This window comes from Anolis carolinensis, chromosome 2, assembly GCF_035594765.1.
Source record: "Anolis carolinensis isolate JA03-04 chromosome 2, rAnoCar3.1.pri, whole genome shotgun sequence".
Classification (NCBI taxonomy): Eukaryota; Metazoa; Chordata; class Lepidosauria; order Squamata; family Dactyloidae; genus Anolis; species Anolis carolinensis.
This window is the reverse complement of record NC_085842.1, coordinates 316,114,531-316,137,144: the sequence shown is the minus strand read 5'-3', so window position 1 is coordinate 316,137,144 and position 22,614 is coordinate 316,114,531. Positions and strand designations below refer to the sequence as shown.

Sequence of the window (22,614 nt, the reverse complement as noted above, 5' to 3'; positions counted from 1 at the left end):
AAAGCTAATATCACTTCCAAAACTCCTAATTTGTTCTTTGTAAAATAATATAGCTAATTGGCACTTTGGAGGCACACACACATGCACATCGCCAAAGCAGTTTCAGAATCTCTTAATTATATCCTTGTGCCGTGCTTAAAAAAAGACTTTTATGAGATTTAGTAGCTATTATACACTCAACTGCATTCTAAATACAGTGCATATTTAAAAACATTTATTAGTACTAGTTAATTAGATTGATATTGGCCGCAATCACATTTATATTGAACAAAGAGATTCTTTCCTTTTCGTTGGATCTTCAATTATGGTATTAATCAGCCTTTAATGCAGCAGAGCTTTGGTCCTATAAATACAGCCCTTAATGCAGATTTCTAGTATTCAGGAGACCAGGACTACCATTTAGAAATAAGTTGGGTGGTGGCTAATTGGTGGGCCCAAGATGACAAATTAAGCTCCCAAACTACCTTCATCTAGCTCAATGGTTCTCAACCTGGAGTCCCCAGATGTTTTTGGCCTTCAACTCCCAGAAATCCTAACAGCCGATAAACTGGCCAGAAACATCTGGGGACCCCAAGTTGAGAACCACTGATCTAGCTCTTCGTGGAATTTGTCTGATATTAATTGTCATGTGGCAGAAAGTGTTTTGCATGTAATAGTGGTCTATATTTCTTTCTCAAAGAATTCCTGTTATAGATAGGTTAGCCAGCTTCTCTAAGTATCTCGCCAGTGAATGCTACTTTAAATAGAGTCAACTATAAGTTCTCAAAGTATGTATGGCTTTCCGTTCTCCAGAATTTTTTTAGTAGATAGTATGAAGGAATCTATGCCTTTATTTATTTGTTGCTATAATTTGCTGTCAAATCAAGTTCAACCTCTGGTGATGGTTCAGAGTATCTATTGCTTCTTAGACTCAATCTACCTGCAGTATGGTTTCCTTCTTTTTCTACTAACTTCTACTTGATGAACATTTTGGGTTTTTTAATGAATCACAGTGGGCAGAGCTACACGGACATCTTATCCTGGGACCTATGTGGGGTGGTAAATGGCAAATCACCCCAGAATGGTTTAGATTGCCCCCCTTCCCCAACCACTGACCGTCCAGTGGTATCAGATCCGACTTTCCCCCTCTAGATTTCCACCTTCACAGTGGCCAGTGGGGATGTCATGGGTCATGACAGTTGCTACAGCAATGAGGGAGGTGGACGAGGGAGAGGAGGAATCACCTCCTCCTTTCCCCCCTTCTCCAATAGTCTCTTTGCTCCTGCCAATGTCATTCCAGACAATGAGATCCTTTAAAATGACCCATGCCATTCCTGCTGGCTACTGCAATTTAGAGAACATGATCACATAGTCATGTTTGCTCCAGATTCTAGGGCAGAATTTAGAATAACCCATGCCTTTGGTTAATGCAGTTGAAGACTACATTAAGCAGCTTTGGTCCATGTTAATCCAGATTAGCACTTTGCATTGTTCAGCCATCACGGAGATGATTTTGTGGGCCTTTGCTCTGAATGGTCCACGTGGATGTGCTCATTATCTCATGAGATTGCCAAAGTACAACATCTTCAGTTGTCTTGCCTTCTAGTTCAGGCTTAATTTGACCTAAGACCCCTTTGTTTTTGTTTTTTAGTAATACAAGGTATCTCTGGAACTCTTACAGGACTATATTTCCAATGCATTGATTTTCTTCCTGTTCACTTTTTTCACTCTTTAGCTTTCACATGAATTCATTCACAGAAATTGGAGATATTGTGACATGGATAATTCTTACTAAATTAATAATACCAGTGAAATATATCTGTATCTGGACAGACAGGTGAAGGGATGCAGGAACTCTCCAGATTGTCTTGCTTTGATATTTTTGGATGGTACCACATATCTTGAAGAATAATTTTGGAAATATCTAATTGAGTTTTTGTGCATCTGTGGTTCTCAGACTTTACTTCATCCATATCTATCTATGTGAGCAACTGTTCCAGAAGCTGGGAGTAGCTTTTACATCTCCTTTGGGAGGGGGGGGGGGGAGAGATAGTGGGTGCTGGGTGTGTGACTAGCCTTTTTTCTTCAAAAGTAGAAGTGAATGACTGGTAGCAAAAAGTTGTATATTTGATTTCTGGATAAGAGAAATATTTTTGGACTATAAGTCCCATGAGTCCTAACCACTATAGGAAAGAGTGAGAAATTATGAGAATTGTAGTCCAACATCATCTGGAAAGCTACACTGTACATTGCTATGTTTTAATCCCAAGGGAAAGAGTTCATAGCATGTGATCACTTCATTTCATACTCAATTAAATTACAAGATACAACCTTTTTGATTACATTCTGGTGTATCTGTGCATGAAACTTGCTTTTACTATACATATTATCCCATATTTAAGGCAATGTTTCTCAACTTTTGGTCATCCAGGTGTTTGAGATTTCAGCTCTCACAATTCTTGAGAGCTAGTAAACTGGCTGGGATTTCTGGGAGTTGAAATCCAAAACACCCAGAGGACCAAAGGTTGGGAAACACTAATTTAGGGGACAGGCCCGGTCCAACATGGAGGCCAGTGAGGCCCCCGCTTGGAGCGCAGGGTCCCCTGGGGCGCCGTTGAGGTGTCTCCCCCCTCCCCCCCCCCCCACGGGGATCACCGGCTCAGTTGAAGCCTTCCACCTTCCGCAGCAGTGGGCATGGCTCTCTCTTCCTCCCTGCTTCTCTCTCTCTCTCTCTCTGAGAGGTCGGAGAGAGAGAGAGAGAGAGAGAGGTCGCAGAGGGAGGGAGGGAGGGAGGGAGGGAGAGAGAGAGAGAGAGAGAGAGGTCGCAGAGAGAGAGAGGTCGCAGAGAGAGAGAGAGAGGTCGCAGAGAGAGAGAGAGGGGGGGGAGAGAGAGAGGTCGCAGAGAGAGAGAGAGAGAGAGGTCGGAGGGAGAGAGAGAGAGAGAGAGAGAGGTTGCAGAGAGAGAGAGGGGGGGAAAGAGAGAGAGGTCGCAGAGAGAGAGGTCGGAGAGAGAGAGAGAGAGAGAGGTCGCAGAGAGAGAGAGAGAGAGAGAGGTCGGAGAGGGAGAGAGAGAGAGAGAGAGAAAGCAGGGAGGGAGGGAAGAAAGAAGGGAACCAGCACCAGCCTCTTTCTCTTTCTCCCTCTTAGGAAAAAAGTCTCTTCCCCGGTTTGGTTTTGCTCTTTCCAGACTTACCCAAGAGCCAGTTAGCCTTAAAGGGGAACACCTGAGGCAGGCAAGCCTTTCTAATGGGAATCCTTAAGAGCCAGAGGATATCCCTTTAAGAGATCTCTCCAGGAGGATTATGGCACCAGCTCACTTGCAACAGATTCAGTGCCATGTAATCATGTGAGTTATAGTTTTAAAAAGTCCCTAGCCTTCCCTGCAGAAGAGAGCCAGTAGCATGCCAAACTACAACTCCCAGTTTTCTGTCAGATTGTTTTGGATTTCAACTCCCACAATTCCTAACACCAGACACGGGCAAAGTTTGCCCTTGCCTGGTATAGAAGCATTCTATTCTTTTTCCCCAGACATGCCAACAGTTTGTATATTAAGTGAGGAAATCCTGGGTATTTTTTCCTTTGATGCTAAAAGTGCATAGGTTGTTCAGCAACAGCCTACTGGCTGGGTTGCTATGAGTTTTCCGGGCTCTATAGCCATGTTCCTGAAGCATTCTCTCCTGACATTTTACCCACATCTGTGGCAGACATCCTCAGAGGTTATGGGGTCTGTTGGAAACTAGGCAAGTGGGGTTTATATATCTGTGGAAAGTCCAGGGTGGGAGAAAGAACTCTTGTCTGTGGGAGGCAAGTGTGAATGTTGCAATTGGCCACCTTGATTAGCATTGAATAGCCTTGCAGCTTCAAAGCCTGGCTGCTTCCTGCCTGGGGGAATCCTTTGTTGGGAGGTGTTAACTGGCCCTGATTGTTTTCTGTCTGGAATTCCCATTTTCTGGGTGTTGTTATTTATTTACTGTCCTGATTTAACTTTTCTTTAATACTGGTAGCCAGATTTTGTTTATTTTCATGGTTTCCTCTTTTCTGTTGAAATTGTCCATGTGCTTCTTGTGGATTTCAATGGCTTCTCTGTGTAGTCTGACATGGTGGCTTTTACAGTGGTCCAGCATTTCTGTGTTCTCAAATACTGGCTGTCAGGAATTGTGGGAGTTGAAGTCCAAAACATCTGGAGGGCCAAAGTTTGCCCATGCTTGATTTAGATCCATCTCAAAAAAGGGTATATTTGGCAATCCCTTTGGGTACGACCTTGGAAATATCTGGCTATGGTGCAAAATGTTCTCAAGTGTTGGGTTTTTGAAACTGCACAAGATGGCTTTAAGGCAATTTCTGCCCCCTCAGCCAAAACATATACAGCCAACTTCAGTAAGCTGGAAATAGTCTTAATCATGTATCCAGCTCAATAGCAGATTGTGATGGGAAAGTTCTGGAAAGTGCAGTATAGAGCAGGCATGGGCAAACTTTAGTCCTCCAGATATTTAATAATAATAATAATAATAATAATAATAATAATAATAATAATAATTGTTATTCTATTTTATTTCTAACCTGCCCTCTCTCCCCAAAAGGACTCAGGGCAGCTTCCAAATGCAAAGGCAAATATTCAATGCCATATACAATAATAAAAACACAACACAATAAAGTCACAAATAAATCATAGCTAAAAGTGCATATAAAATTGATTCTATAGGGAGGATAAATGATTGGATTTCAACTCCTACAGCTTAGCTTTCTCTGCCAATAATGGTACCATACCAAACTACAGCTCCCAAGATTCTGTAGCAGTGAGCCATCTTGGATATTGCAAGGGATGATTTTTATATTATTATTATTATTATTATTATTGACACAACGACGTTGTATGACACAGCAAACAAGATAGATATGCTGGATTTCGTTTCACAAAATCACAAGTCGAACACTTCCCAAGTGTCTAGGACTGTGTGATGTATTTTCGGATTATTATTATTATTATTATTATTATTATTATTATTATTATTAGGCCTTGCTCCTGGGAAGGTTCCTCCACTGTGGCTCCCTACTTATCTATCTACCTTTCCACATATTCTCCACATTGTGTGTATGTGTATGTATACATACACACACACACACACACACACATATACACACACACATATGCAGGGACTATAACACACACACACACATATATATTCTATTCACCTCTACATTCTACCTTTTATTTTTCAGTGATTGGTTTCAGGAGGGGGGGCACCAAAATGCTGTTTGCTTACACTTGGAAATTGCCTAGGGCCGGCTCTGTTAGGGGATAACCCATAGTCCACTGGTAGAACATTAGGTCTACATGTGGAGTGTGCTAGATTGATTCTTTGGCATTTTTGAATACAGAAAATCCAAGTTGCATACTTTGTCATCTTTAGTTTTAAAAAATGGGAGAAGCAGGTTTACGAAAAGACCTCTGAATCCCTTGCAATCCTGGACTGGATGAAGAGGGAAACCTTCTGGCTTGGCGATAAACTAGACCCAGACCCGATAAACCAGACCCGTATGACCAGCTTTGTAAGCCTCAAGAAGGAATGCTGTTAAGATTTTCCCCTCTTCTCCGTTTTTCATTGGAAAAACCCCAAAGAGCACTGTAGGGGGCAGTACATGAGCATGAAAAAGCTGAACGAACAGTTGTTTTGCTAGTTTTTGGAGAACAGCTGCTTAGGTCTAGAGCAGGAAAGAGTGAGAAAAACAGGGAGAGCTTTAAAAATGAGCACTCAGAGGTAAGAGTGCGTAATACTTTGACAGGTGCATCTGCTAAGCTCTTCTTTGCAGAAAGCTTACATGTAATTTTTGCTCTCCAATTCCATCAACATTAAGCAATATGGTGTGCCTGTTTCATAATACCAGGCTCCAGTTACATGGAAGGCAGTCCTGATTGAATCCAAGTGGGACTTGCCTCTGAGTGCTATGTTGGTTTATATAAAGAACTGTAGTCAACAACAAGTTGTGTAACCTGTGTATGTCTCTAGTCTGCAAAAATTTCTTCATCGATCTTTTATGAGGCGAGTCTGTGAGAGGGCTGGGACCACATTTGTGGAACTTGTTTGCAAAAGGTAACAAAAGGTTTCTATCTGAACAAATTTTATCAGAATCTGAAAAAAAATATGTACTGAGGATAAGCATTCTTTTGTTATAAAATGCAATTTTTCAAGCCATGTACCAAAGTGATTTGATAGAATTTTATATATATATATATATATATATATATATATAGAGAGAGAGAGAGAGAGAGAGAGAGAGTCTGCACATAATGTTCTAACCAACAATGTGATGCTAGCTATAACTCATTTTTCAATTTCTTTGGATTTGTTACCTTTTGGAAACAAACTCCATATTTGGCTCATTTCAGACTTTGGCTACGGGCATGGGGAGGACATAACACGAAGGTGCCCCCCCCCCCCATTCCCAATCAACTTGCCATTCTCCTCTTGTTTAACTTGCAACATGCTGAAATATTTCTTTGGATTCAATCAGTTCAGGCAAGATCATAAAGACTTTGGAGAAGAGAAAAATCCCAAGCGGGCCATTTGCAAAAGCAAAGGAGGAGAAGGCCTGGAGACACACTGTTGGTTCCCTCCTTTCTTTTCCCTGCTACATCTCTCTCCTTCTTTGTCTCTCCCCCTTCTGTTTCTTTCTTATACTACTTTATTTTAGGCTATTTTTCAGGCCTTGTCACGTCTGTTGACTCTGACAAATCTGAAAGAAGAAACGCACCAAAGACCAACCTTCTTTGGGAGGAAACACTTGATTAAATTGACAGGGACAAATAGCCAAGAGGCGTTTGGGCTGACCCTTTTAAACCTCTCTCCCTGCAAATATGCATCAGGGGAGACTATTAAGAATAAAAGCGCTCAAGACTCCTTTTGTCTTGGGAAGGTGAATAGTGGAAACTCAACACTGTGGAACATAGATTTTTTGGGTAAGGCATGAACCTGTAGAGATGTTTTCTTTGTCCGCCAAGAGTCTCTAGCTCTGCTGGGTTATTAGATTAATGTTTTGAAACAGAGACACCAGAGACTACAGCAATATCCTCTGCTGCTAGAGAGGAAAGACTTGACAGAACTATTTTAAGTGGTTTTTATCATTATTATTTATTTACTATTGCTTCTGCTACCTCAGTGACAACAACGTCCTTCACAAAGAGAAATGATTCTACCTGTTGAGACACAGTTACAAGAACAGAATGATCAGAACTATTTAAAACCTTTCCTTCTTTTGATTTTTTTTAAAAAAACAACTACAGTGGGTCTTCAGGCAAAACTATAAGTTGTAAAAAAGTATTTTTTGTCAAAAGGAGATCTGAGCTTTTCTTAAAAAGAAAATCAAAGGGATTGCATAGTTCAACCCCATGCTGTATTGGAATACACAGATAAAACACTCCTGAAAAATGTCCATCTAGCTCAGTTTAAAGAGCTCCAACGACATTTTATGTTTGCATTAAGCATATATACACTGCCTCAGAAATTATCATTGAAACAGTTTTATTTTCTTGTCATACAGCTCTTAACAAAAAAATAGGTTCTTCTGATGTTTAGGTAGGATTTTGTTTCTTGTAATTTGAATCTGGTGATTCTCATTCTAGTTTCTGAAGCACCTTTATGCCAACTTCTACATGACATTCTTCAGGTATTGAAAGATGGCAGTCATCTCTTAGTCTTCTTTTCTCATACCCAGCTTCTTCAGTTGATCTTCATAAATAAGGCTTGGTCTCCAGATCTTTGATCATCTTAGTTACACTTCTCTGGACATGCTTCAGCATGAGAATACCTTTCTTGAAATATGAGTGCCCAGAATTGGACACAGTATCCCAGGTTAGATATGACCAAAGCACAATAAAGTGGCTTTGTTACTTCATTTGATCTGGACACATTAGTCCTGTTGATGAGCCTTGAACTGTTTTATCTTTATCTTTATCTTTTTTTTTTTTTGACCACAACATGACACTGTTGACTCAGTTGTAGCTTGTTGTCTGTTAAGATTTCTAAATACTTTTCACATGTACTGCAAGTGAAGTGGTACCAATCCTATATTTGGCTCCATGTGAGGATAAAAGTGGCATGCAAATGAAATGAAATAATAAAACTCACAAAAATAATTTCTTCCTGGGATTAGAATAAGTTTTAAAATTCTTGTCTTCATGTCCACCACACCTTCAAGGGCATTTGTGGGCAAAAATAGGAAATTCATAAATATGTTCTGGAGGACAGCATTTGACCCAATAGCTGTGCTTTGTCCACCTGTTCTCTAAACGCTATGTCCTCCTTTGCAAGAATTATTCTCACTCTTGATATTGTCAACTCTGTGCACATTTGTGTGAAAGAGGTGGTCTGGAAGCCACCCAAAATATCTCCTGGCTATTTGTTGCTGTCAGTCTAATCTTCATTGTTTCCTTCAAATAATATTTCCACGGTTTTTAAAATTGTCAGCCTCAACTCGCGTAACGTCTCCTGGAAAACAGTTCTGAATTGAGAGACAGAGTGCAATAAAGAAACAGAAAGATACATATCTTTATACTCTGGAAGTTACATGGAAGTTGTACAATGCCATCTCGTGAGTGAAGTGTAACTTTTTACATCTAAATGCACATCATACATCATGTTTGTGGGGAGTTTGCATCCATATACAATGCACATTGATGCAAAACTGCCCAGCATGCACCCATGCTCTAGTCTGTTTCCATAAACTTGAATTGTCTATTGCTGGTCTCCATTAGACAAAAATGCCCAGCCCCTTCCATAATGGACTTAGGCAGCACGATTCAGGTTCATAGTCAAGGAATAAGCAATCTTGAGATCTTAGGTAACTTCCTTAGCTTCCCAAATTCCTTGGAGAGCCTCATCTTTAGAGTACACCCTCTCCTACTGAAAAATCAACTTAATTTGGCCTCCGAATGATCCTGAGCAGATAGGAGAGTATTATTAATATTTTGTGCCTTCCTATTTGGGGGCAGAAAGGACATTTATTGCATTTTTTTCAGTTTTCCAAAGTATTGTAGAAATGCCCTCCTCACTGCCAAGAGGTCTACAATGTTTTGGAGGTTCTGGGACCACAGAAATGAACATTAAGGGACTTTTGTGGCTATGCGCGCAAACGTTTAATGAATGAACTCAGTTAGCATTGACATGGATTGGATTAAGGCTTTTGCACAAGATCTGATGGATGATTGGTATATATATTTGGTGTTGCATTGTTAAATTTTTATATATTGTATTTTACTATGTTATTTAATTATTTTAACTGTTTTATTCTTATTTTATTGTATTATGATGTATTGGTAGTGATCCTACCAGTTGTGTAAGCCGCCCTGAGTCCCCTCGGGGAGAAGAGCAGGGTAGAAATATTGGGAATAAATAAATAAATAAATAAATAAATTTTGGGTTGCACTTTTTCCCAACCTTGCCATAGATTGTTCCTCTGCACACACCTATTCGCATCTTAATATCCTCAGGAAACATCTTTTTTATTGGCTGCATCGTTCACATAGGCCTGTCTAGTGAAGCCGCATGAGAAGACCTTGTTGGCGTCTCCTAAGCTGTGGAAGTCCATCCTAAGTTCTGCTGTCCTTACTTAGGCATTTAATGAATCGCCAAGTCTTTTAATTGTATTTCTAGTTATGCTTTCTTTTAATCTTGTTCTAATCTGCTTTGGAGGAGTGTCAAAAATCTTGTGATAGGTTCAGCTTAGGATCTCCATTAGTTGGAAATGGCTTGATGTCACATAATAACAGCAACAACATATTAAATACACACCATCGTTATGGGTTTAGATCAACGGCCAGTCTTTTGGAAAGTAAAGGGTTGAATGCTTGTCAGTTTTCACCAACACTGTATTTGTGCATGTGTGTGTGTGTATGTATGTGTATATGTGTGTGTGTGTGTGTGTGTGTGTGTGTGTGTGTGTGTGTATATATATATATATATATATATATATATATATAAAATATTTGATTCCAAGTATGTTCCATTTTGAGCCCTTTTGAAATCAGGGTGAGAAGTTGGCCATGGATAAATTAGTCAGAATCCAATCCAATAAAAATAACACTTTAATTTTTACATGTGAAAATAATCTCTTTAAAACAGGGATGGGAAAGTATAGCCTATGGATCCGATGTGACCCATGGACCCCACTTTTGTGTCCCCTGAAACTCCTCATGAGTCTCTCAATCTCCTGCACAACATTTTAAAAGAAAAATTGGTCTAATTTTTGTATAAAGTTTGATCAAAACCAGGCATAATCCCCCCCTCTGCAAAAAGCACCCCGAAAACTTGCACTATCCCCTCAATACCTTTGTTTTTCTCTGTAGCGCCTCTCAAAATGTTTGCAGGAAGTGACACAGCTTGACTTTAGTCCCTAAAGTATTTAGTCTCTCTACTTGTTGGGGAAAGGAAAAGGTCATTAAAATGCCAGCTTTCCAATCACTTGCCATTTAATTCAGTCTGGCTTGCAAAGGCATTGATGCAAAATAAGAGGGCAGCTCAAATGTGTTTCAGCTTGCTTAACTACAGGTTTCAGAGTTTGGTAGGCTGAAAAACTTAATTTTATCTGATAGGGCAGAAAGCAGAACACATTGCAACTCTATTCTAAGGTGCATCTGCACTGTAAAATTAATGCAGTTTGACAGCACTTTAACTGTCATAGCTCAGTGTTATAAAATAATGTAGTTTGCAGATTGATGATGCACCAGCACACTTTGGCTGAGAAGGCTAACGACCTTGAAAAACTACAACTCCCATGGTCCTATAGCACCGAATCATGGATGTTAAAGTGGTGTCAAACTGTATTAATTTCACAGTATAGATGTAAGTATGGTCTTATGAGTTCAGAACTATTATATGGAAATGTGGTAATGCAGGAGGTTTGTATAATGTTTTGCAGTTTCCTCAACCAAACAGTATGTGCGTGTTTGTGTTTTTTTTTCCTAAAATGAACCTTTTTGCTACTGTTTGTACTCATTGCCAATCATCCCTATTGATCTGATGTCTTTTGAAATGCATTAGAGAGAGGTACATGTGCAAATAAGGCTAAGATTAATTAACACCTCTTATCCCCCATGCACATAATTGATTGAGAAACATAATTGCAACCATTACTCTGTTGTCTCTTCTATTCCTGCCAGCACACATATTTTTATACATGTATCTCTACACTTGTCATAATTGACAGTCTTGAAATAACTGAGGAATTTCTGTATGTGTTCTTCATTCACTAACTTGTGTAGCTTAGTTCAGAGTATACTGTTTTGTGATACTTTTCCTATGCATGTGTTGTTTCTATGGGAACATAGAGTTTTCTGATTCTTGGGACAATTTGGGATCAGTATGATAACTGGAACATACCTAAGATAGGGTTGAAATCATGTTTTTTGTATCTTATCATTAAGTCAGCACTCTGAAGCACATAGCGTGGTCTGCTATATGAAGAATCATCACCTATTGAGCAATGTCCGTTGATGCCACCGAGGATGAGCAACATGATGTTGTGTTGTGCCTTCAAGTCATTTCTGACTTATGGTGGCCCTATTACAACAGCATGTTCTTGGCATGATTTCTTCAGAATGGGATTGCCTTTGCCTTCCCTCAAGGCTGAGAGTGGGACTTGCTCAAGGTCCTCCAGAGAATTTCCATTACTGAGAAGTGATTTGAACCCTGATCCAATGTAATAGTAATGATTGGGTCTGGTGGTGTTTCTCATACTTCTGCCTAAGGGGGGTCTTTCAATAGGAGATGCCACTAATTGGCTTTAGCATTATTATTACAATATTTATGTGACCATGCTATTTAAGGTCTATCATGGTCTTATGTCTTTGAACAAGGCATTCAGTTTAGATACTAGACAACTATCAAGTGGGAATGTTGGCTTTTCCGATGTGCTTTCGGAGAGTAACTATTACACACTTCTTTTGTTACTCCCCCATCATCTACCCTCTAGATTGTTTTTATCTTATGTCCCTGGTCTCCGTGATTGTATTCTTATCCTTTTCTCACCCCAAGTTTTAATTAAGTGTCTCATGCGGCCCGCCCTGTTATATATATATAGATAGATAGATTTTGTGTTGCAGTGTATATGATTATTTATTGTATTGTTTAATTGTATTGTGATATGTTGTTTTATATTTTGCTATATTGTACTGTTCTGGGCATGGCCCCATGTAAGCCGCCCCGAGTCCCCGTTGGGGAGATGGTGGCGGGATATAAATAAAGTTTTATTATTATTATTATTATTATTATTATTGTTGTTGCTCTGAATTTGTGCCTTCTATCACCCGTGGATCCCTCCTAATTTATTTGTTTGAACGTTGGGCAATAATTCCAGAGACCAGGGTTCAAATTCCCACCTAACCATGAAAACCCACTCTATGACCTTAGGGAAAGTCTCAACCACAAAGAAAGGCAAAGGCAACCTCATTCTGAAGAAATCTTGCCAAAAATCCCTATGATAGGTTCGTCTTAGGAAATGTCTTGAAGACACACAGCAACAACCACACTGGCTAAAGGGGCCATGTAGGATGGGAAAATTTTAATCCCTAGGACCATATAACCATCGATGTCATCCACAGTATGAACAGCTTTGTGGAAACCTATCTACCTAACCTAGTATCATGTAGCCAGCAAAATGCTTCTGGAAAGCCTGCAAACAATGTATGAAAGCTGTAGTCGTCCCTCGCTATTTCTCCTCATAGCCTGTATTTTCCATTTTACTCAAAGCTTGGGAAAGTTATATTTCTGGACTTCTCCAGACAGAATAACTGCCCTTTCTGACTCTTCCTTGTAACTTTCCAAAGTTCTAGCTAATGCCTGCCCTTATATAGGAAAATGCTGCATCTATGTTGTGCATCCCTGACTTAGAACTAGGACTCGTCTGGTAGCCTGTAGGAAGCCAATGAAGGATGGTCTTTCCAACTGAGAATTCAAATACAGCAGCTCTTCCCAGTCAGCATCTCCCTTCCGGCTTAGAGTAGAAAGACAAACTGTAGGGAGGGAACCAAAGAGAATGTAGGATGGAAGAAGACCTCAGGCAATTAGGACCAGTGGGAGGGTAACTTTTATCAGAATTCTTTTTTGCAAGCCTGTTCTGTCCATTGCACGTTGAATCCTTCCTCCCACTCTCCACCAGCTTACATTTATTTTTTTTCCCCTCAGAACTAAATCTCAGTGAGTTTCATTGAATTTCTTTCCTACTAAATGTGCTCGGTATCCCAGCTCAAAGTATTAACATCTCAGCAGTCTGGTTTTCACTCCCACTGCTGTAATTTACAATTCTCAGGATGTGCCCAAATGCTTGTTTTGCTGACCCCAGGAACTGACAGCTCCCTGCTAACTTGCTCTTTGCCTCTTCCCACCCCAGCTCTGTTGTAACAGATGTTGCCTGCTCCAAGCATTTAGTTGACCTTTCAGTATTTTCTCCCATTTGCTTGTTGGTTGTGCAGTTGTTTGTTGTTATTGTTAACTGCAGTTGAGTCAAGTTTGATTTACAACAACCCTATGAATAAGAGACCTCCAAACCGTCCATCATAAACTGTTCTGCTCAGGTTCTGAGAACCATGGCTTCCTTGATGTATTGTATCCATACGTGGTTATCTTTTTCTACTGTTGTTTTTGTCTATTTTTGTCTTTTCTAATGACTCATATCTTTCATTGATATGACCAAACTGTTCAGCTTTCACAACCATACATAGAAATGTGAAATACAATGACATGGACAATCCTAACGTAAGCAATCAATAGTATATTATTACATTAGGCAATCTTGTCTGTCCTGGCTTCCCTTCCCAGCTGGTCTTCTGATTTCTTGGCTGCAGTTTCTGTTCTTATTAATTATTGAGCCCAAGAATGGAATCACAATTTTTTCAATGTCTTTTTCCTTGACTTTAAAATTATGTAAATCATCAGTGGCTATTATTTTTATTTTCTTGATGTTTAACTACGAAGAGAATAATGTGCCAATAATATGTTCACTTGTACATATTTTTGGCATTGGCTGTCTTGATTTTTGGAGGCTGTTGCATATTGCATTCGTTTGAAATGCTGCTTTCATTTGAAAAGTTTTTGTTTGTTTGTTTGAAGAATTCACCAGTCTTGCTGTCTCCAACTATTCTGTTTAAAAGGGTCATAGTGAAACAGCTATGATTTCCTACCCATGTCCCTTTAATCTGAGCAACTGAAAGTTCATTGCTGTTTGTCGGCTAATCTTTATCTCCCTGGAGCTTCCTACAGTTCACCTTCTGGTTGCCTAGGCTTCCAGTTTATGAACAATGGTATCCTTCATTTAGGTGGATTAGCATCAGCACTAAACTTGAGTATCTTTACAAATTGCAGTTAAAGGACATACAAGAAATCCAACTTTATATGTCTTCATGCTGCTTATGTTTATTCTTGATTTGAATTATGTGATATCCAGTGCAGCTTGTGGTATAAGTGTTGTACTACAGCTCTGGAGACCAGGGTTTGCAGCCTGGATAAGTTGTGGAAACCTACTGGCTTACCTTGGGCAAGTCACATTCATACAGCCTCAGAGAAAAGAAAAGCCAATACCTCTTCTGAACTAATCCTGGAATATTGCCAAGAAAACCCTGTGATAGTTTAGCCTTAGGGCTGCTTTAAGTCGAAAATGACTTGAAAGTAGACAACAACAACAACGTTTATTAGTCTACAAAGCAGTAGCAGTACATTTTTGGGAAGATCATTTATATTGCTAGATACATTTCATCTATATACAGTGGGTCCTTAGTATCTCCTGGGACTTAGTTCTAGGACTCGCCCCTGGAATACTAAATGTAATGTATGCTCTAGTCTTGTTATTCCTGATAGTGTTGTAGAATCGTGTTCCTTATATAAATTTTTTATAAAATATTTTCAAGCTATGGATGGTTGGATCCATGGATATTGAAGGCTGACTTTGACATAGATCTTTTAGTCTCAGTTTGTATCACTTACTATAATCTGGCGTTTCCCAAGTGTGGTTTCTCAGAAGCTTAGGATTCCATGAAAGGTTGCTATCAATTTTGCAAGAGTCTGAAGGGAAAAGATAATTGTGCTAAGAGTGCTGGATGAAAAAAAGAAGAAAAAAAGATGGGAACCATACACGATCCACAGACCATTGGCCATCTGACTATGCTGCATATCAATTAGGAAAATGTTATTCCCAAATTCGCTTATTGATTTTATGGCCAAAAATATCCCACCATTGTGCTGGAGGTAATCTAGCATATGTTCTAACCCACTCTCTTCAATATATAGTTGTGTAGTGTTGCATAATTTTGTGCAGAGTACTTATGCTTTTGATACCATCCTTCAGAGGTCTGGGAGCATAGAAGAGCTCTTCTGAAAAGCCCATTATAATCATCATCATCATGGGGTCTGCTAGCTTTCATAGCACAGTTGCATACCAACCCCACCATTACTAATGTCTTTCCATCTCTCTCCTGCTTCCCTTACAGGCAAACTTTTCCACATTGATTTTGGTTACATTTTGGGCCGTGATCCAAAGCCTCTTCCACCACCCATGAAGCTGAATAAAGAGATGGTGGAAGGGATGGGAGGGACACAGAGTGAACAGTACCAGGAGTTCCGCAAACAATGCTACACAGCTTTCCTTCATCTCCGCCGGTAAGATCAGTGCAATCTTTTTTATAAAATAATAATAATAATAATAATAATAATAATAATAATAATAATAATATATCTTGTTTGCTATGTCAAACTATGTTTTTGTGTCAACAACAACAACAACAACAACAATAATAATAATAATAATAATAACTTTATTTATATCCCACCATCATCTCCCAGGGGGATTTGCGATGGCTCACAGAACACTCAAAGTGTGACATACAAAATACAACAAGTACAAAACAAAACACAAACAATAAACAGTCAAACACAACATCATAAATAGTTGAACCTGGTCATTTGTGGAGAGATATAACCTCATCTTCCAGGTGGCTAGGGTAGTCATATACAAAGTGGATTCACATTTGGCCTCATATTTTTGCACTAGTTGGTTCACTCATTATTTGATTGAATTATGAAATATTTTATTTTAGAATTGTGTCATCTTTCAGATGTTGCTTTATAGTCCTTGGCAGTATTTAAGCAGTCAATGAAGGGTATTGAACATCTCAAAAAGAAAGAGAGAGAGAGAGAGAGAAGGAAAGAAAAGAAAAAGCTCCAGTTGGTGATCGTGTTTGATCAAGGGGTTGGACTCAATGGCCCCTGTGTCTCTTCCAACTCTGTGATTCTATAATGATCTATGACTTCTAGTTCAACAAATAACCTTGGATTGAATGCTCTATGTCCAAAGACTAAAGGGTGTCCGGCATATTAGAACAGAATCCAAAGCCTGGAAAAAGAAATATCTTGGGCAGATAGTGATGACTAAAAGAATCCAGTGGGGAGATGATGTGAAGCTATATCCGAAGAGGAAGACGAAATGAAAACAGAGTCTCTTGTAAACTGTCACTGATAATGCATTAGCAGCAATTCAGCAGAACAGGAAAATAAAGTTGGGTTATCAGTCGGAGATTGCAGTGACTCCCCTTCCCTCCAGAGAGTCATCACAAGGAGATTAACTTGTGCAAGTGACATAGAAGGAATCGATTACACATGCTTTGTAGTATGAAGCTTATCACAAAAGTGTGTGGTGTATGCATGTGTGTTTTTTCTTTTATCTTTGCCATTGTCATGTTCTCCTTTACATTACACATTTGCCAGATTCCATTTGTTACATTTGTAATCCCAAATAGCAGTGTTTTCAATTGGGAATAATTTATCAAAAACAGGTGGCCGAACTAGGCCAGTCTGTCTCTCTCTCTCTCTCTCACACACACACACACACACCTATACACACACCATCATTGTCATAGAAGGAGGAAGAACAAAGCATTATGAGGCTATTTGTAGGTTGTTGAGAAGGAAGGGGTCTTTTGGACTGCGATAGTGTTGTGCTTCTCGGTTATTTTGAATTATGATCCTGTCCTCTGAACTAATGTTCTTTCTAATTTGGTGTCATCTGCAAACTTGATAAGTATGCCCACTAAACCTTCACCCAAGTCACTAAGAAAGATTTTGAACAGCTCTGGACACAGGACAGAACACTTTTTATAGCATCCCATTGGTCACTTATTTCCTGGATGAAAAGCACTCTTTGTTTTTTTTGTTTTTGATCACTTAACTAATTACAGATCCACTTAATAGCAGTATTGTCTAACCCAAATTTTACTAGTTTGTTTGAAATAAGATTTTGCAGGACCTTGTCAAAAGCCTTACTGAAGCCAAGATATGCTACATCCACAGCATTCCCTGCATCTACCAAGCTTGTAATGCTGTTTTCCGAAAAAATATCAAAAGAGGCAATTTCTACAGTGTCCGTCATCTCAGTGACCTTAAGGACTTGGACAAGAACTTCCAGTTATAGTAATATTACTCCACTTTAGCTGTCATATGGCATCCTGGAGTTCATAGCTCTATGGAGCAGTCTGATGGAGAATTCTAAATAACCCACCCAAAACTCCAAATTCATGATTTCATAGGATGGAATCCTAGCAGTTATAGTGGAATGATAGTGCTATAGTTGTGTAATGTAGATGAGCCACATCTTTTGTACCTTTAGGTATGACAATAGAATTCAAATACGGCCAAAAGATGAACACCCAAATGAGGAAAATGTGGAGATCTCTGAGAGTAAGAAGGATGATGAATTCAAAATTGATGTAGACAAGAGAATCCCATGTAGCACTAAAAAAAAAAGGTGATGTGATGTTAGTGCTGAAAAAGAAATATGAGTGGAAGCATTGCATTGTAAATTAGCCAAAGAGGAATCATGTTAAAGGAGGTAAGACCAACAAAGAGGACATTAGACACATGATCAGAGCAAGGTTAAAGCGGCCTTTTTGTACTTACATATATGTAATTTCGCCTAAAGTGTGGGGAAAATTTCATTCTCTCCGGGTACTGATAGTCAAATCTCCAAAGTTTTTCAAAGATGTGTTAATAGATAGTAAGATTAAAGGGTGAAGAGCATTTAGGATCTAACGTTTACAGCATGATTGCCTTTGAAACACTCCTGCTAATGTGTGATAAAATGTTAGCAGCATAGCCTTTGTCTTCTGGCAGCCCGAAGAAAAAGGAATGTAAATGACGAGACATCTTGATTGGATATTTATGATGTGTGTGTGTGCGTGGAATACAGTGCACAAAAGTAGGGGGGTGTTCAAGATAATAGTTAAGATAAAATGCACTTCAAAGTCATCCCCACTGATTTCGTTTCAAGATTGGAGAACAAGTTGGAGAAGCTCAGTTAAAGAGGGGTTGGGCACACACATACACAGCCAGCCCTTTATGCTTTATGCTTAAGTGCATATAAAGCATTTGGGGAGAGAGAGACAGAGAGAGAAAAAGAAAGGAATCTAAGAATAGGAAAAATGACTATCTCATTTGAAATCCTGCATATGTCTCTAGGATGTCTTTCCGGTAACTTTAAACAATTGTTCAAATGTGTTCGCAAAGCATTGAAGACAGCAGTGGGGCTAGGGAATGTGTCTAGCAAAAATGCCTGAAAATTGAGAAAGATAATTTGTTAAAGAACCGATCTTCTGCCTACTTCTGTTTTTGACTCTTCTTTTCTCATCCCTCTTTTGTCTTTAGAGGAGATGATTCCCCCCCCCCCCCCCCCCGGCTGTCAGAAGAAACTGTCATTGTCTAATGGTGATGTTCTCTGTTCTTCAGGAACTAATTAACTACATTTTATTTCAGCATTCGTAGCACTCGGAAAGGCTGGCAAAGTCTGAGTTGGTAGCACTTCATGTCTTTTGTTTTGTTTTATTGATTGGATTTATACCCCACCTTCCTCCCAGAATGGGATTCTTGAGTAGTTTTATATATGCACATGCACACAGAGACATATAAAATGCTTATAAACCTCTCCAACTTAAGCTACCTTTTTGTGGGGGGAAGGGGGGGAGGTTGGGGTGGTGGTGTTTTCTTACCATTTAAATGTTCATTGTGTAAGCAAATGCATAACAACTTGGAAGGACACAATAAGAATTCTCTCAGTGACTGACAGCAGTTTAAAATACATTTCGGAGGCATTGCAGGAGAAAATATCTATATCAGCCCTCCACATTGGCTAGAGTTAGGGGCATAGAAGCCCCATAAAACTGAAACTAAATATTAAAAAAGATGTTATTATTTATTTATTGAGAGAGAATATCTCTCTAAGAATTTCTAGGTCTGCCTACATATCTCTATAGTCAAATTCCATTGGAAGGTGGTGTATTATGCTGCTATGTTTGCAATACATCTCAACAATATTAGGTTTCATAATCACAACCAGCCTTCAACATTTGCAGGGGTGTGGCATTCTGGACTCTGCAAAAGTGGAAATAACCATGAATTTTTAAAAACACATTTAAAAAAGGAATCCCTAGGTCCTTCAGCATGACTCTTTGCTCAATTTCTAACAGACACTGGCCATAGAAGACCTAGAGATTTCTAGAGAGTGTATTTTAATAAAATCTGGGTCAGTACTTGGAACAAGGAGCATTGGAGAATACTGTAGATGTCAATGCTATTAGTGAATCTGTCATGAAACTCTGGAAAGACATTGTTTTCAGTCAGAGTTGATACTACTGGACTAAATAGACCAGTGTTAAGGGCTTGGTATTGTAGCCTGGTCAATTCTGAGTGCTCAGACGATGAGGAAGGGGATGCTGGGGTAGATTTGGAGGGCCCAGAGGAAGATAGAAGTGGCCTGGAGAGAGTTCTGTTGGAATCTCCTGGCAGTTCCCTTGAGACTGGAGAAAGCGATATCAGTTCTCATGAGAATCTGCCAGATTCTGAGAGAAATGTGGGACACGAATATTTGTCCAGATCACGGTTTGTGGAACTTTGGAGTCAGAGCATACAACAGAGACAGGCTCACGTTTCCTAGCAGCTTAGAGATAAGGAGAGGAAAAGCAGGTGTGTGAGGAATGATGTCATGAGAGGGTTTGAGGCCTTTTAAGTGATCTGCTGGTACAATTCTTTGTAAGACCAATGTTGTAGTCAGGTTAACAGCTCTTGGGTCCTGGTCCAATGTTTGTGTATTCATGTATTCAAGTTTCTAAGTTTGTTCCTGGTTCTAGTTTCATGTCTGGCATAGTTTGCCTGCCTTGGATTCATGCTATCATATTTATGGAGATACCTGTGGATTGACTCTTGAGACTATATTTGAAAGAATTTTGGAATCTTAGCTATCTTGGACATAACAGTTTGAATTTTCATTCTCCTTTTCTGGATTTGCTTATTTTTATACACCCTTCTCTTAGTAAACTTTTACTTACTGGATGACCTAAACAGAGTGCGGTTTATGGTGAAACGGTCCTTTGGGGCTCTCGTGCAACACTTGGAGATTTCCGTTTTCCCATGACTGAAATCAAAAGCACACACAATCTGGTACAAGGGTAATTCTCTGTTACACTCGCCCATGTTTATTTTCCTGTGTAGAAACCTTAAAGCTAGATGAGCCAGTTAGCTAAAAACCTTCAGCCAAATTAACTGTAATTGATGGTTCTTTGCTGTGCACATTGAGAGCTATAACTTAATAAAGAAGCTTCCAAATGGGAGTGTATTTCATTTGTATATTAATTCTCTTACACACATTTTTCACATTCACTCTTTCTCCCATTTTTACCCCTCAAAATGACAAATGGGTCACCATAGAAGTGGTTTCACGACTAATTTAACAGATTTATTTTTGTGTTCAGGAGAAGTAGCAGTTTTAAAAAACAAAAACAAGGCCTGAAAATCAAATAATAAGTTCAGTACTTAATAAGACTGTCAGCACGCCAAGTAAATTTTGAAACCTCAAGACATCTGACAAGGTGTTCCCCTTTAATGGTTATAAATGCTTTTGGCAATAAAAGTTACATTTCTTTTTTAAAAAGAGAATTTTACTTTATCCCTGTTTGATCACTTTTTAAAAGAACTCTAATCAGCAGAAACCTTTGAAAGGGTGCTATTTCTTGGGTATGGGTCAGCCAGTAATTTCCATGCCAAAGTGATAGATCTATTTTGGTGCTACCTTAAGGTCTTTGGGAATAGGGTTGCACAGATAATTTTGATATCCTTTATTAGGATAGGTTTGCATAGATAGTTTTAATATATTGTCAACGGTCTGAAAGTCAAGCCCTACCAGGAATGGCATGGAGACCTAAATATGTTTAGCTTGGAGAAGAAAAGGTTAAGATGGGACATGACAGCCATGTCTAAATGTGTATTTGAATGCTCTACTATTGGGTTTCCATCGTCAAGAGGAGATTTTAAGCCCGAACTCCCATTGCCTTAGTCTGGCCCTCCTGTCACTATACAAAGCTGACTCTACGCCTACTCTAACCAATGGTTTCTTTCATTGTGAATGCTCTCTTGACTCTCTTGTGGTCTTACTTGTTGTAGGTATTCCAACTTAATTCTGAACTTGTTCTCCCTCATGGTTGATGCCAACATTCCTGACATTGCCCTGGAGCCAGACAAGACTGTGAAAAAGGTAAGCATCAAGTTTACTGTCTTATAAGATGGATATGAATATTTCTGTTTGGAGATGTTCAATGTGTTGTCGAAGGCTTTCATGGCCGGGATCACAGGGTTGTTGTATGTTTTCCGGGCTGTATGGCCATGTTCTAGAAATATTCTCTCCTGACGTTTCGCCCACATCTATGGCAGGCATCCTCAGAGGTTGTGAGGTATGGAGAAAATAAACAAGGAAGGTTTATATATATCTGTGGAGAGACCAGGGTGAGAGAAGACTCTTGTTAGTTGGAAGCCAGCATGAATGTTGTAGTAAATCACCTTAATTAGCATTGAATAGCTTATTCTAATGGCTTCTTCCTGCCTGGAGGGCATCCTTTGTTAGCTGCCCCTGTTTCCCATGTCTGGAACTCCTCTGTTTTCAGAGTGTTGCTTCTTATTTACTGTTCTGATTTTTGAGTTTTTTAATACTGGTAGCCAGATTTTGTTCATCTTCATGGTTTCCTCCTTTCTGTTGAAGTTGTCCACATGCTTGTGAATTTTAATGGCTTCTCTGTGTAGTCTGACATGATAGTTGTTGGAGTGGTCCAGCATTTCTGTGTTCTCAGATAATATACTGTGTCCAGGTTGATTCATCAAGTGCTCTGCTATGCCTGATTTCTCTGGTTGAGTTAGTCTGCAGTGCCTTTCATGTTCTTTGACTCATGTTTGGGCGCTGAGTTTAGTGGTCCCTATGTAGACTTGTCCACTGCTGCATGGTATACGGTAGACTAAACCCCGTTTGGAGATGGTTGCTCCCTTACCTATGGTACAAAGCAGCCAAGCTTGGAACAGTTGGGGGTTTAACTCCACTGCCAGCTTCTCCCCTTTGTCCTATCCTAAGAACATAGGATCCAAGATAAGACAGGAATAAGGACAATAAAGCATTTTAAACAATCTTCTTTTTAAGAAGGAAAGTCAAATAAGTACTGTTGACCTATCTCTGAAATATAAATTTTAGGAATCACTTTCATTCATCAATCCTCTCTCCCATCAGATTTATATCATTATGTCACCTACTTATATCTGTACAGTGGAGCAATCTTAGAATTCACTT

The 22,614-nt window shown here is 39.3% G+C and overlaps 1 protein-coding gene across 1 annotated transcript in view; it reads left to right on the top strand.

Moving 5' to 3' along the window:
* The window catches only part of pik3c3 (phosphatidylinositol 3-kinase catalytic subunit type 3), a 132,414-nt gene that overhangs the window by 55,335 nt on the left and 54,465 nt on the right, over positions 1-22,614 (top strand). The window contains exons 22-23 of the mRNA XM_008103672.3: positions 15,455-15,623; positions 21,447-21,537. Coding sequence (XP_008101879.1) covers positions 15,455-15,623; positions 21,447-21,537 — 260 coding nt within the window. The remainder of the gene's footprint in view (positions 1-15,454; positions 15,624-21,446; positions 21,538-22,614) is intronic.